The 16,930-nt window shown below is 42.5% G+C and overlaps 1 protein-coding gene across 1 annotated transcript in view; it reads left to right on the plus strand.

Moving 5' to 3' along the window:
• The window catches only part of LOC124605533 (alpha-amylase 1-like), a 66,058-nt gene extending 53,148 nt beyond the window's left edge, over positions 1 to 12,910 (plus strand). The window contains exons 8-11 of the mRNA XM_047137280.1: positions 4,678 to 4,894; positions 5,161 to 5,276; positions 7,190 to 7,345; positions 12,665 to 12,910. Coding sequence (XP_046993236.1) covers positions 4,678 to 4,894; positions 5,161 to 5,276; positions 7,190 to 7,345; positions 12,665 to 12,805 — 630 coding nt within the window. The 3' untranslated portion in view covers positions 12,806 to 12,910. The remainder of the gene's footprint in view (positions 1 to 4,677; positions 4,895 to 5,160; positions 5,277 to 7,189; positions 7,346 to 12,664) is intronic.
• Positions 12,911 to 16,930: the final 4,020 nt, after the last annotated feature.

Here is a 16,930-nt window from a genome sequence, read left to right on the forward strand (position 1 = left end):
TAAAATCTGAAGGCGCAAGATCAGGTGAATAATATGGGTACGGAATAACTTCCAAAACGAACTCGTGTATAGTGTTTTTTGTCAGTGTAGCAGAAAGCGGACAGGCGTTATCGTGGAGTGCCATCAGTTATGCAGTCTTCCTGTTCGCTGTTCTCGGACTGCGCCTGCAAGACGCCTCAGTTGTTGACAATAAACGTCATGAGTGGTGGTAACACCTCGGTGAAGCAATTCATAGTACACCATACGGTGACTTTTCCACCAGATGCGTAACATTATCTTTTGTGGATGCGCGCAGGTCTTTTTTAGGGAGAGATGCTGCTTTGTTCGGGGGAAACAATTCCTTTCTTTTCCTAATGTTAACATGGAGACACCGTTTCTCGTCAGCAGTAACGATACCGCATTGGAGTGGTCGGCGTTGTTCGTGAGCTGATTGATGATGACTAAGCAGAGACGCACACAGGCCATCCGCTGATTTTTGTGATTTTGGCTTAGAGCATGCGGTAGCCGTACACCAGATTCTTGAACCTTCCCCACAACATGTAAATGTTGAACGATGATGGCATGATCACCGCTCGTCACAACTGCCAGATATACAGTTCACTGATGTGGATTATTGCGGATAAATACAGGGCTATTACAAATGATTGAAGCGATTTCATAAATTCACTGTAGCTCCATTCATTGACATATGGTCACGACACGCTACAGATACGTAGAAAAACTCATAAAGTTTTGTTCGGCTGAAGCCGCACTTCAGGTTTCTGCCGCCAGAGCGCTCGAGAGCGCAGTGAGACAAAATGGCGACAGGAGCCGAGAAAGCGTATGTCGTGCTTGAAATGCACTCACATCAGTCAGTCATAACAGTGCAACGACACTTCAGGACGAAGTTCAACAAAGATCCACCAAATGCTAACTTCATTCGGTGATAGTATGCGCAGTTTAAAGCTTCTGGATGCCTCTGTAAGGGGAAATCAACGGGTCGGCCTGCAGTGAGCGAAGAAACGGTTGAACGCGTGCGGGCAGGTTTCACGCGTAGCCCGCGGAAGTCGACGAATAAAGCAAGCAGGGAGCTAAACGTACCACAGCCGACGGTTTGGAAAATCTTACGGAAAAGGCTAAAGCAGAAGCCTTACCGTTTACAATTGCTACAAGCCCTGGCACCCGATGACAAAGTCAAACGCTTTGAATTTTCGGCGCGGTTGCAACAGCTCATGGAAGAGGATGCGTTCAGTGCGAAACTTGTTTTCAGTGACGAAGCAACATTTTTTCTTAATGGTGAAGTGAACAGACACAATGTGCGAAACTGGGCGGTAGAGAATCCTCACACATTCGTGCAGCAAATTCGCAATTCACCAAAAGTAAATGTGTTTTGTGCAATCTCACGGCTTAAAGTTTACGGCCCCTTTTTCTTCTGCGAAAAAAACGTTACAGGACACGTGTATCTGTACATGCTGGAAAATTGGCTCATTCCACAACTGGAGACCGACAGCGCCGACATCATCTTTCAACAGGATGGTGCTCCACCGCACTTCCATCGTGATGTTCGGCATTTCTTAAACAGGAGATTGGAAAACCGATGGGTCGGTCGTGGTGGAGATCATGATCAGCAATTCATGTCATGGCCTCCACGCCCTCCCGACTTAACCCCATGCGATTTCTTTCTGTGGGGTTATGTGAAAGATTTAGTGTTTAAACCTCCTCTACCAAGAAACGTGCCAGAACTGCGAGCTCGCATCAACGATGCTTTCAACTCATTGATGGGGACATGCTGCGCCGAGTGTGGGAGGAACTTGATTATCGGCTTGATGTCCGCCGAATCATTAAAGCGGCAAATATCGAACATTTGTGAATGCCTAAAAAAACTTTTTGAGTTTTTGTATGTGTGTGCAAAGCATTGTGAAAATATCTCAAATCATAAAGTTATTGTAGAGCTTTGAAATCGCTTCAATCATTTGTAATAACCCTGTACATTAAGCGATGTTCATCAAGCCTCGAATGTCTTCCTGAACGTGGGGAGTAACTAACGTCGAAACGATTCTCCTTAAAACGAGGAACTACTTTCTTCCCAAGCTCTGCACAAAGGCGTTATTGCCATATATGTGCAAATATTTGTGGCTGCCTTTGTTGCTATCACCCTTCTAATGAACTCATACGGAAGAATACGTTAGAAACGTTCCGATGTCTCCATTTGGCACTCCATTCTCTAGCATCCACAGGTCCACTCTCTATCATCAAATCATAAAACAATATGTTTTAAGTAGGCTGTTTAGGTTTTTAGGTTTTTATGTTGGTAACGCCACGTAGCACTCTGTATGAAAATCACTGACTGTGCTGTGTGCAGTCTGTGGCTGGTTGTACTCATTCTTGAAATATTCACTAGTGTAGTGTTGGGCAGATTAGATTAGATTAGTACTTGTTCCATAGATCATGAATACGACACTTCGTAATGATATGGAACGTGTCAGGTTAATAAAAGGTGTGTATCCAAAATATTACATTACACAAAATAGTACACGACACATAATAATTTTTTTTTGGTGGTGGGGAAATTACCCACTTACTATATCCAGCAGATATACACAGCATATGGATGTGAACAGCACGTAGCGTTGGGCAGTTGGAGGTGAGCCGCCAGCGGTGATGAATGTGGAGAGAGAGATACGGCAGAGTTTTGAGAGGTTACTATAAGCGGACGATCTGGACGTGTGTCCGCCAGAAAAAGGAAATTTGTAAAGATGGATGTCACGAATTGATAGATGTATATATGATGACTTTTTAACATTATTAAGGTAAATACATTGTTTGTTCTCTATCAAAATCTTTCATTTGCTAACTATGCCTACCAGTAGTTAGTGCCTTCACTAGTTTGAATCTTTTATTTAGCTGTCAGTATTGGCCATCACTGTATTGCAGTAGTGCGAGTAACGTAGATTTTTGTGAGGTAAGTGATTCATGAAAGGTATAGGTTATTGTGTTACTTAGGGCCATTCTTTTGTAGGAATTCTTGAAAGTCAGATTGCGTTGCACAAATAATAATGTGTGTCAGTTTAGTGGTGATCAGAATAAGTAAAGAGAAAACTGTTTGAGTACGTTGAGTTTTGCTCAGCTGTTTGAGTATCAAATAACGTAGAACTTTATCAGCACAGTCATTCATAATTTTTCAAAGGGGACGTTTCAATGCAAACTTATTGTCAATGTCAATGAAATTCACAAACAGCCGTGTAGCTTCAGATGTTACTTTATTTTATTTTGAAGCCTACCAGTTTCAGCATTTCATTATGCCCCGTCTCGAAATAAACGAAAATGTTATATAGAGCCATAAATCTCTGGATGTCGTGAATTCATTCGTTACAATAGTGCTTAGTTTTTGCGTAATTCTCACCACTGCATGGCCTGTTTATTGATCTGTTGAGACAAACACAACCTTACAGTTCAGTAAAAGGTACACATTTAAGTAATCTTATTTTTTCATTAGACGATTCGGAACGTGGGACAACACACTGACTAGAAACTTTATTCTTGCGGGTGTAACGTGATTCCTGTTTCTGTGTTTCGTTAGTGATAGATGCAAAGCCGTAGCGAACGGAACAACAAACGCAAAATGTATTCTATGTAGCGTCTACTCCAGGGAGAGGTAACTGTTGATCAACATCGTCCAGTCCGAATCTCTTCGATATAAGTACAGTACACGATTTGTACATGGTTTTATTTCCTACTATAACTGCTCTTTTTAGTCCATCAACTATATGACTCTATATGACTCCATACGACATTTTAGTTTAATTGGAGAGATGCGTATGCGGCCTGAAGATGGCATAATGAAATGCTGAAACTGGTAGCCTTCAAAACAAAGTAAAATAGCATTTTAAGCTACACAGCTGTTGGTGAATTTAATTGACATTGACAGTTACGTAACCAGCCGATGTCCCCCGTCCATGGCGGAGACTATATGTAAACTTAGATAGGAACAGTGAACTACAAATAAAAAATGTCAATCCACAAAAAAAAAAAAAAACATAGCAACTGGAATTCTATTCTATCGCTTGAGCCTTGTCTCGCAGTTACGCAGGGTCAGCCATCGTTAATCGGATTTGGCATGTTAATGGTTAAGGGGTGGCCGGATGCCCTTCCTGCCGCCACCCTGTACCCCCTGGGACGGAATTAGTGTACCCCCAACTGTCTGCGTCGAGTGTAATCCATGGAATAGCGCGAAAGTGTTCAGATGTCTGCGAGCCGTGTAACTGAGGCGGAACATGGGGACCAGCCCAGTATTCGCCTAGCGGGATGTGGAAAACGGCCTAAAAACCACATCCAGGCTGGCCGGCACATCGGCCCTCGTCGTTAACGCTCTCTGCTACCCTGGCGGGTCCATAGCAACCGGAATACCAACATGCAAAATAAAAACACTACGGACTTATGCATCAACCTAATATTTGTAGACGAGTACGATTCCTGGCGGGGTCAGAGATTTTTCCTGCCTCGAGATGACTGGGTGTTGCTGTGTCGTCTTCATCATCATCATTCACCCCCATTACGGTCGCAGGAAGGCAATGGCAAACCACCTCCGCTCGGCGGTGCGAGTCTCCCGCATCGTGCCTTACTCTCCTCGGAGTATGGGACCTCATCATCATCATCATCATCATCATCATCGTCATGTAGATGTCTGGTTCTTTATAGATGGCGGTCGCCTTTATGCTGGCGTGGCCCTTCGGCGCACCTCGTCTCATGTCCAGCTTTGCCTTCACGGACACCGAAGCTGGACCACCCATGGACGAAAACCAGAACACCATCTCGCCCACTTTCAACGAGGACGGCTCGTGTGACGAAAACTGGGTGTGCGAGCACCGCTGGCGACCCATCTACAATATGCTCACCTTCAGGATCGCCACCGAGGGTTAGTTCCCTTTTCTGTGTGAAGCTATCACAATAAAGTAACTTACGCTTACATTGCAGTACTCATGTTCGCGTCTTGGATGTCAGACACTCTTCTAGTCTTTCCGGCTGTTTTTAGCTACAAACACTGCAAAACGATTTACAACTCGTCGTACTAGTAATTCTTACTAAAGATCTTCTGCCTTTATTTATGAGCTGTCACTGGCGGAGCCCTACGTTGTGCTGTACGAGAGACTGAGCAGAGCGCTACGGCGTTTGGTGTTTCAGGAACCAACGCCACGAACTGGTGGGACAACGACAACAACCAGATAGCTTTCTGCCGCGAAGACAAGGGATTCATCGTCATCAACGACGACAACGTGGACCTTCAGGAGACGCTGACGGTTAGTAACTGATCCTTGATGCATGGTCGGCGCGTTGAAAAGGAATTGTCGCATCACCATCCCTCACAAAATTTCAGGACTATTTTGTGTGGCTCTGACTATGAACTACGTGACAATGAATTCAGTGAACGTTGTGGTTCGTACTTGTGTGTACTCATCTGTTTAAAACGCAATCTTTGGTGCTTTAGATCGGAGTAACAAATGAAAGTCTCTCATGGGATAATGAACGCAGATATCACAAGCACATGTCGTTACTCTTTTGTATATACGGGTCCACAACCGCTACAAATTTCTTCAGGGAAATCATTCTCTTGATTAGTCTCTTCTGTTTTTGAAATAATAAATACTTTATTTCTCAACTTTTTGGTATTAGCAATGTAACACCATTAGGCATATTCAAGCTACGAAGTCCTCTACGGGGCGAAATTCTCTAATAGCGAAAGACCACTAAATAAAGTATTTATTTCAAAAGTTAATTAGAACAGGCTCAGGAAACAAATATTCCAGTAGTTCTGGAAAAAGAAATAGACAATAGCATCTATTACAGAAATAAGGAAAGATCTAGAAAGAAAGAGTATAAACGAATCGGAAACGCTAGACATAAACATTTTTAAGAATGAAATATTAAATTTGGAAGGCTTTCAGGACAGAAGAAATAAGAAATCTGGAACAACATAGGCAGAAGAGAGGAAAAGACAACATGAGGAAAATATCAAGAAGCACTGGAAAAATAGAAAACAGCTAGGAAAGAGGAAGAATTGAGATTGTTAGGTGATCCTAGCTGATTAATAAGAAAATAAAACACTCTACGCAGGACAATTGCTGCCCTGAAAAGACATGTTGTGCTCCTCGAATCGAAGACTGGCGTGATACACCACTCCAAGCTGCTATAAGCTGTACAAGTCTCTTAATCTCTTCATAAGTAAAACAACCTACATCCCGCTGAATCTGCCGACAGTAGTCGAGGCATGGTCCCCCTCTACAATATTTTCCCTGATCCACCATTCCCTCCATCACAAATTAACGGATACTTCATATTCCAGGATGTGTCTTATCACTCTACCCCTTCTTTTAGTTAAACTCTCAAGTAAGACACTTTTTTTTCTATTTTCATACAGTATTTCCTCAGTAATTCCTTGATCTACTCAGTAATCTTCAGTATTCTTTTGTAACACTATATTTCAAATAGTTCAATTCAGTGGTGTTTTCTGTTTGATTTATAGTCCACGTTTCACTACGAGCCAAATATTTTCAAAAAGAGATTTCTTAACATTTAAATTTATATTCGACGTCCAGAAAGTTTTCTTTTTCAGGAACGCTTTTCTTATTGATGCCATTCTACATCTTACATCCTCTTTGCACCTGGCGTCGTTATTTTGCTGCAACTACGTTCAGCATCGTATTTATTACGATAATTCGTTCAAGTTATCATAGTGAAAATATCTCTTGCGAAGAACAGTCGCCAACACACGCCGTTAACGGAATGCTTCATAAATGTAAAACCAATCAGTCAGCCGATAGTTTGCATCTACTTATTTCCCGATATTAATTTTGTGGTGTTGATGACGACATTACCTGGAATATAACACTGGTTCTGTTACAGCATTGCTTTAAAGTATGAATAAATTCTTCCAGTGAAATTCATAGTATTTTTGTCTCGCAGTTTGTGCCCTCTAAGGAAGATGATAAGATTTTTCTGTTAACTTCCAAAACACGTCACATCTCTGCATTCGTGGTGCCATGCGTTAAATCGGTTTGCATTGTGAATCACTATGCCTATTCCACTGAGCTCTCTTCTACGTGGGAGCTGTTCCCAGTGTTGTGGTTTGAGACTGAAATAATAAGCAAACAACTTGGTTATACGAAAACTGTACAATTTTTCTTGAAGCGTGTCCGTCTTTGCTAATTTTCAGACGTGCCTGCCTGCTGGAGACTACTGTGACGTCATCTCTGGTGAGCCGACAGACACAGGCTGCTCGGGAAAAACCGTCACCGTCAATAGCGACGGCACGGCCACCTTCGAGATCCTCACCACGGACGAGGAGGGCACCATTGCCATCCACGTGAACGTAAGTGCGACGTGCTGCCCGGTAGACCGTCTCCGGTAGCTGAGTGGTCAGCGCAACAGAAAGTCAATCCTAAGGGCCCGGGTTCGATTCCTGGCTGGGTCAGAGAATTTCTCCGCTCAGGGACTGGGTGTTGGGTTGTTCTAATCATAATCATTTCTTCCCCATCGACGCGCAAGTCTCCAAAGTGGCGAACGGTCTACCCGATGGGAGGCCCTAGTCACGCGACATTTATTTACTGCCCCGTAGACTCTTCAGTCCTATACACCGAGCTTGGCGCAATGGTTAGCACACTGGACTCGCATTCGGTAGGATGTTGGTTCAAACCTGGTTCCGAGCGGCAATATTTAGATTTTCGGTGATTTCCCTAAATCACTCCATGCTAATGCCGGCATAGCTCCTTTGGAAGGGCGCAGCCTTACGCTCCGTCTCTAATGGCCCACATGTCGACGAAACATTCAACCTTTATCTCTCTTTGTCTTCCTTCAGTTATACACGCTCGCCGCAGTAAGTCACTTTGTCTAGGACGTTGGATTCATTTGTTACTGAATCAGCAGGTTCTTCCTCAGTGGGTAGTTTTTACTCGGTCCGTTTCACGGCGCGTTTCATTATTTTAATTTACTGTTTAATAAGCTGTTGTCATAAATTTTTAATCATCACCTGAAAAATATCAAGCTGCGACCACGAAAACTGATGATCGCGAGAGACTTTCTATACATGTACATATTCACCCTACCTAGTGAGTCGTTGCTCACAATGATGTATGACTTGGCGGAGATGGTTCAAATGGCTCTGAGCACTATGGGACTCAACATCGTAGGTCATAAGTCCCCTAGAACTTAGAACTACTTAAACCTAACTAACCAAAGGACATCACACACACCCATGCCCGAGGCAGGATTCGAACCTGCGACCGTAGCAGTCCCGCGGTTCCGGACTGCAGCGCCAGAACCGCACGCCCACCGCGGCCGGCACTTGGCGGAGACTTTGGTTGTAGAAGCCTCCAATTCGGCTGCTACGGAAAGGTTTCATCCTCGGAAATCACCTCGTCGTCACTCTAGAAACGCATACCACTCTGTAGCATCTTCATCCGAGAATAGAGGAATATATCATTCGGTGTCACGTCAGGAGAATACGAGGGATGAGGCAAATTTTAATTGACCAAAGAAGCGACGTGAGCCGGCCGTGGTGGCCGTGCGGTTCTAGGCGTTTCAGTCCGGAACCGCGTGACTGCTACGGTCGCAGGTTCGAATCCTGCCTCGGGCATGGACGTGTGTGATGTGCTTAGGTTGGTTAGGTTTAAGTAGTTCTAAGTTCTAGGGGCCTGATGGCCTAAGATGTTAAGTTCCATATTGCTCAGACCCATTTGAACCATTTTTTTGAAGCGACGTGTGAGTGTGTCCTTCGAAGGAACTGTTGTGGCAGTGTCATGTTGGAAATATACCCCCTTGGTCAGTTTCCTGCGACACTTCGTGTTGACGGCCTCGCGTAACCTCTTCATAAGCTTTGGTAATAAATTCCTATGTCGATTTGCCCCTGACGAGACTAATCTATTAACTTCATACCACAGCACCCACAAACAACAATTAGCACGCCTTGTCCTAACATGTTTGTGTTTCACTTTTTGTGGTGAATCCACACGTTTACACCGCTTGCTTTGCTGAAACGTCTCTGGATCACAGGGCTGCATCCAGCAGTCGTTGGCCGTGATTAGGCGGCTCAAGAGGCCACCTGGATTAGCTTGACACACCTAGGATAATCCGGCTGATGCCTCTCGGTTTGATGGTGTTGCTGAGTGGATGTGGCCAGTCACGGAGCCCATCCGGTTGACTTCGTGTTCAGTATGTTGAAAAGTATACCCTGACTGATTTACGCTTTTTCCGCTACCGCCTCCATTGTGATACGCCTGTCTTCGGTCAATAGGATCCATAATTATCTTGCGATTCCCGTCTATTCAAAGAGAGATCGTCTGCCACTTCGTTCCTTGTCATTCATACTTGTCTGAAGCATCTGCGCGACCTATCCACTGTGCCTTAAGATTGTCCATCGATACTATGCATTACCACATTTGCAGATTTGATCTCAAATGCAGAAAACGAATGGTCCTCCACTTTATCAGTGATTCGCGCTATTTTGTTTCGCTCTTGTAACGGCCACTTGTAGTATTGTAGCGTGGGGATTTTTGTATGTTTATGGAATTCACATATGTGCCAAGAGAAATAGTAAATAAATTACGTACTTTTATTTTTAGAGGTGGCAATTAAAATTTTATGATTTTTTCTGTTACGGTCTTGATTCTGAAGACATGTTTGATGCAGCTTTCTAGGTTCATCTATCCTGTGCAAGCCTCTTCATCTTCGACCAACTGCTACACACTACATACGTTTGGAGCTGCTTACTGTATTCGTCGATTTGTTGCCGTCTGCAGTTTTACCCTCGCTTTTGCAATCTTTGCAAGACGGCAATTGAGAGATATATACCACATAAATTAATAAGTGATGGTACTGATCCGACATGGTACACAAAACGGGTCAGATTGCTGTTTGCAGAAGCAACGAAAAACAGGGTGCCAAATTTAAAAGAACGAAAAATCCCCAAGATTGGTAAAGTTTTGCTGAAGTTCGAAATACAGCGTGTACTTCTATACGAGATCCTTTTAATAATTTCCAAAACGAAACTCTGTCTCGGAATCTGGCAGAAAACCCAAAGAGATTCTGGTCATACATAAAGCACACCAGTGGCAAGACCAATCAATTCCCCCACTGTGCGATAACAACGGTTGAGTCACTGATGACAGTGCCACTGAAGCAGAGTTATTAAACACGGTTTTCCGAAACTCCTCCAAAGGAGACGAAGCAAACATTTCTGAATTACAATCAAGAACAACTGTTTAGATGACAAAAATAGAAGTCGAAATTCTGGGTGTAACAAAGCAGCTAAAATCGTTTAATAAAGCTAAGGTCTCTGGTCGAGATTGTATACCAGTCAGGTTCCTTTCAAAGTATGCTGATACAATAGCTCCGTATTTAGCTATTACATACAACCGCTTACTCACAGAAAGATCCGTACTTAAAGACTGGAAAATTGGTCAAGTCACACCACTATCCAAAAAGGAAAAAGGAGTAATCCGCTGAATTACAGGCCCATATCACCTAACGTCGATTTGCAGTAGGGTTTTGGAACATATACTGTGTTCGAACATTATGAATTACCTCAAAAAAACGATTGATTAACACACAGTCAGCACGGATTCAAAAAATATCGTTCTTGCGAAACGCAAGTAGCTGTTTATACTCATGAAGTAATGAGTGCTATCGACAGCGGATGTCAAATTGATTCCATATTTTTACATTTCCAGAAGGCTTTCGATACTGTTCCTCACAAGCGTCTTCTAACCAAACTGCGTGCCGACGGAGTATCGACTCAGTTGTGCGACTGGATTCGTCATTTCCTGTCAGAAAGGTCACAGTTCGTAATAGACGGAAAGTCATCGAGTGAAAAAGAAGTAATATCCGGCGTTTGCCAAGGACGTGTTATAGGCCCTCTATTGTTCCTGATCTATATTAACGACATGGGAGACAATCTGAGTAGCCGTCTTAGAATGTTTGCAGATGACGCTGTCTTTTACCGTCTTGTAAAGTCATCAGATGATCAAAACGACTTGCAAAATGATTTAGATAAGATATGTGTATGGTGCGAAAAGTGGCAGTTGACAATGAATAAGGAAATGTGTGAAGTTATTCACATGGGTGACAAAAGAAATCAGCTAAATTAATTACACGATAAGTCAAACAAATCTGAAGGCTGTAAATTCGGCTAAATACTTAGGGATTACAGTTAGGAATTACCTAAATTGGAAGGATCACATAGATAATGTTGTGGGTAGAGCAAACCAAAGACTGCGATTCAATGGCAGAACACTTAGAAGGTGCAACAGACTGCTTACACCACCCTTGTCCGCCCTATTCTGGAGTATTGCTGTGTGGTGTGGGATCTGCATCAGGTGAGACTGACGGATGACATTGAAAAAGTTCGAAGAAGGAAGCTCGTTTTGTATTATCGCGAAACAGGGGAGATAGTTCCGTAGACATAATACGTAAATTGGAGTGGCATTCATTATAACAAAGGCGTTTTTCGTTACAACGGGATCTTCTCATGAAATTTCAGTCACCAGTTTTCTCCTCCGATTGCGAAAACGTTCTGTTGGCACCCACCTACATAGGGAGAAATGATCATCACCATAAAGTAAGAGAAATCAGGGCTCGTACAGAAAAATTTAAGTGCTCGTTTTTCCCTCGCGCCGTTCAAGAGTAGAACAGTAGAGAGACAGCTTCAAGTTGGTTCATTGACTCTCTGCCAGGCACTTTATTGTGAATAGCAGAGTAATCACGTAGATGTACATGTAGACTGTCCATTCCTCCACACCTCAAGGCGTCTCCTATTAACCGATTCGTTCCATTAGTCAAATTATTCCACAATTTTTTTTTCAATTCTATTTACTACCTACTCATTAGTTACTCTAACTGTCCATATAATATTCTCTAGCACCATTTGCCTCCAGAAATGATCTTCGTGCTATAGTTAGTCTGAATTTTACATCCTTTCCCTTTCGACCACCTAGTAAAATTCATGTATTGCTTTTAGTGCCTGATTTCCTAATCTCAGTCCCTGGACATCGACTGATTTAACACGACTGCATTCAATTACCCTTGTTTTATTTTGGTGGACGTGCTTCTTATAGCGTCATTTCAACTCACTATTCATTCCATTCCACTGCCGTCGCAAGTCCTTTGCAACCCGTGACAGAATTAAATTATCGACGGAAAACCTGACAGTTTTTACTTCCTCTCCCTGAACTGCAATTCGCTTTCCGAATTCCTTTTTGGTTTCGTTTACTGCCTGCTCGGTGGACAGATTGTATAAAATGTGGGTAAGCTACAGCCCTGTCTCTCTCCCATATCAAGCACTGCTTGTCTTTCATGTCATATGACTCTTGTAATTACAGTCTTGTTTCTGTACAAGTTCCAAATAACCTTCTACTCTCAATACTTTATCCTTGCTGACTTCGGAATTTTAACGAATGTATTCCAGTATAATTTATCAAATGCTTTCTCAACTGTAAGCGTAGATATCTTTTGAATACTACTTGTATATCAATGCCCCCAACAACACACTGTATTTCCACGCCATGTCCTTAGATATTCACTTTTCAGATCCCACAAGAACAGCTCCTCCCGCCATCTCCTAATATCACAGCTGACTGAGTGAGCATTAAGTTCATCTCTGGCCAGTGACTGGCACAGACCTGTCTTCTTGTTACAGGCTATGTCTGGATCCGGCGGCCTGACTACAGCTGCGCCCACTGGATCCACCAGCGACAGCGGCCACACGACGGACCCCTGCGGCTGCGAGTCGACCACCGAGGTCACCACCACGACCACCACGGAGAACCCGTGCCGCTAACCAGACACCCCTGTGTTGCTCCACCTTGCATAAACCATTGATCACTGTGAACTGTATCATTTACTAGCCTGTGCACAATAAAGTCTAGTTTTTACTGCATTGAAATGCGAAGTGAAAAACTGTTTCCATGAGCTTGGTATTCATGACACTTTGCCATATGTATTGACTCGTTCTACAACTTTTTATGATACTGCGTCTTCGACAGACTAGGAAAACTCGGTTGTACTGTAACGTCGCAGCTATTTACATGGCTGCAGAGCTTTGCAGTAAGTTTTATTCCGTTAGGTAAAGGTGTATTGGAGGCTGGGAATGAAGTCACCAGCCCCGGCCATTGTGTAGCAAGCTGCTGGCGTCATAATCCTGTCTGTCGCAGTGTGTGCACCGTGAGAACTGCTCTGTGTGGAGCGTACTAAGGCCGGTATTACGCTATCAAATTTCTTTGTCCAATATGTTTGTCAAATATCTTTGTCAAATAAATTTGATGGTGTAATGGGGAACTTTGTCAAATGTCGTCAAATATTTGATCAAATCTAGGGCCTCGCTGTAGATTTGATCAAAGAAGTTGCTTGTCTTCAGTTCAATGCAATGTGAAATGTTACCACGTGGAGCCCTAGCATTGCTGCAGCGTTCTGTCATCTGCAGTGTTTTTATAAACATTGCCAGTAAATACAGGGTTATTACAAATGATTGAAGCGATTTCACAGCTCTACAATAACTTTATTATTTGAGATATTTTCACAATGCTTTGCACACACATACAAAAACTCAAAAAGTTTTTTTAGGCATTCACAAATGTTCGATATGTGCCCCTTTAGTGATTCGGCAGACATCAAGCCGATAATCAAGTTCCTCCCACACTCGGCGCAGCATGTCCCCATCAATGAGTTCGAAAGCATCGTTGATGCGAGCTCGCAGTTCTGGCACGTTTCTTGGTAGAGGAGGTTTAAATACTGAATCTTTCACATCACTATGCGTGAAACTTGTCCGCACGCTTTCAACCGTTTCTTCGCTCACTGCAGGCCGACCCGTTGATTTCCCCTTACAGAGGCATCCAGAAGCTTTAAACTGAGCATGCCATCGCCGAATGGAGTTAGCAGTTGGTGGATCTTTGTTGAACTTCGTCCTGAAGTGTCGTTGCACTGTTATGACTGACTGATGTGAGTGCATTTCAAGCACGACATACGCTTTCTCGGTTCCTGTTGCCATTTTGTCTCACTGCGCTCTCGACCGCTCTGGCGGCAGAAACCTGAAGTGCGGCTTCAGCCGAACAAAACTTTATGAGTTTTTCTACGTATCTGTAGTGTGTCGTGACCATATGTCAATGAATGGAGCTACAGTGAATTTATGAAATCGCTTCAATCATTTGTAATAGCCCTGTACAATTGGTTATACCGACAACTACAAAATTATTAGAGATAAAGCTGATGAGGCACTTTACAACGTGAGGCACCCTGAATACAAAAACACATTGAAAAGATTGGAGATGTAACCTAACCTAACTCTCTCCTGTAGCAAGGAATCGGAGTGTTACAGTGAGCCTGTCTTCTGCAGATGTAGCAGTTCTTAAGTGAATATTGTACTTTGTGATATGGGGATACACTTCACTGAGCACATACAGAAATGTATGCTCATCCATTCATAAGTAACTGATGTCCTCCACTATAAGCACACGTAACAAGTTTTGTTGAATGCTTTTATCATGTCATCGTAAAACCCACGGCTTCACCCAGGTACCTTTCCTTTTTTCTCCCGCTTCTCTTCCGCATGTGCACACAGTGTAATTCTGGTACATGCAACTGCTGCGGTTAATAACAACTTCGACGAAAAATATGATGACAGTGTAATGCCCCTTCTAGCGCTACGTCAAAGATCTTTGTCAAATATATTTGACAGAACATTTAATCACGTCTTTGACAAAGAAATTTGGTAGTGTAATACCGGCCTAAGATTATTTATTCATCTCACCTAAGAAACTATAATAAATATGATCTGTTTGTTTTCAAATTTGGTATAGGAACTTTTATAATTTAGAAGAATAGTGTGTAAAATTTTCATGCAGATAACTTTAATATTTTTGAAAATATAAAAAAACCTATTAAAAACTACTTTTAGTAAAGTAAATTTAGATAGGAATCAGGACAGTTTAAGTTTCTTTGTCATTTGAAAATACTAACAGCACTCTCAGTGCGCAGAAGTTATTTTTAAAGAATTTTAATTCTAAACTTTTAATAATTTTGCTTTCGTAATGAAAATAATAGTTTAAAAGTTGATATTTATATTTTGTGTTAGGATGGGAGTAGATGAGAGTGAATGTGAGTGTATATGTGGGTACATATGTCAAATTTTCAATTTTATAATGTATTACACCATCCGTAACTAGCAAGTGTTACGTATCGAGGATGTCCTGAAAACGGTGAATCCACCTAACTGGTGGATGACGTTTGTCTAACAGCGTTTGCTTTTGTAATAAGGCAGCCAGAAAAATAGTAAGGGGATACTTAGTTCTAAAGTATATTTCAAACATAGTTTTCTCTTCACTTTCGTTTCGTTTGGTTTTGTGGAACATTTTGTGAAATTTTGCAATATGAAATGACGTAGAAGCATCTGCGAATGCTGATTGGAGTAAAGCGGGTTGCGTTCGAAATTGATCATGAAAGGTTAATCTGATTGGATGATCATTTTGATCAACCAATGAGAGAGAAGTCTTTCCTGCGAAATTGAATGAGTTATATGCCCTGTGAGCGATGGCGTTCAGTCAGTCCGAAAAAATTATCTGTAAGATGAAGAAATGACGGTTAAATCGCGCTCGGTTTATATCGTCGTGCTAGCAGAGGCAATTACGGACATTTCGGTGAAGTTTTGAGAGGTTTTGGAATGTTGGTTGCAGAATAAACCGTGTGTGAAGCTATCGGCCTCTGTGAATATTCTGCGTGGCGTGTTCCGTATGCATGCACAGAACATTTTGGCGTGCGTCTTCTTTCGAAGAATCCACTGAAAAGGACCGAATGTGAACTCGTTTTGTAACAGTGTGTTGGCTGTGTGAATCTCGTAATATTTCGGGTTGAACTTCGGACATTTCTGGCTGTCTTACGTGTGATGTAAGCTGCACGAACTAGTAGTAGATGTACTACCAACGTAAATGTGGGCTTCGTGACATAATGAAAAGGACCATGATAAAACATCAGTATCTACAAAGAAACATTTTCAATGAAGGGAGGAAGCACCCACTTTGCCAGTTATTAATAGAGATTTACAGGTTTATTCTTGTTACTGGAGTTACGCGGAATTTGTAATCGTAACTATGGACGGTGGTTTTCTTCAACGATGCTTTTCTCATCGTCTACATAGTACCTACGAATGCAGAGCAAATGGTGGTGAATGGAGACCATACTGAGTTGGGCGGACATTACATAAATCGCAAAACGAGTCCCGCCAACCCCACCCCGCCGCAGTGTAATGCTCAATGCTACTGTTAACTTTGACATTTTAGTAATGCAAGCAATTCAGAATAAGCAAACAAATTAAAATAAAACTTGAACAATGTAGAAAAGCAAAACTTTTAAAATAAAACTTTAAAAATCACCAATTTAATACTGATTTCATAAAATCTAATAATTGTAGGCCTGACTATCTTGAAATAGATGGGCTTCAGTAAAATCAGCCCGGTTTTGCAGTGATGTGACGGAAGTCATAGGACAGCTCCTAGGATCGTGTCGGACTTCTTTTTGCCCGGCATAGTGTGGTAGCCATGTCGCCTCTACAGCCGTCCGTAATTGTAAAAGTGTTGCCAATGCAGGATTTTGTGCACGAAGTGACCTCTCGATTATGTCCCATAAATATTCGATGCTGGGAGCAGGTGGCCAAATCATTCGCTCGAATTTTCTAGAATGTTTTTCAAACCAATCGCGAACAGCCGTGGCTCAGTGAAATGGCGCACTGCCATTCATAAAAATTCGGTCTCTTTAATGGCTGCAAATTGTCTCCATGTATCTGAACATAACCATTTCCAGTCAACGATCGGTTCAGCTGGACCGAAGGACCCAGTTCGTTCCATGTAAACATAGCCCACACCATTCTAGAGCCACCATCAGCGTCCACAGCGCTTTGTTCACAATCTTGGTGCAA

The sequence above is a fragment of the Schistocerca americana genome, chromosome 3 (assembly GCF_021461395.2).
Source record: "Schistocerca americana isolate TAMUIC-IGC-003095 chromosome 3, iqSchAmer2.1, whole genome shotgun sequence".
Taxonomy (NCBI): domain Eukaryota; kingdom Metazoa; phylum Arthropoda; class Insecta; order Orthoptera; family Acrididae; genus Schistocerca; species Schistocerca americana.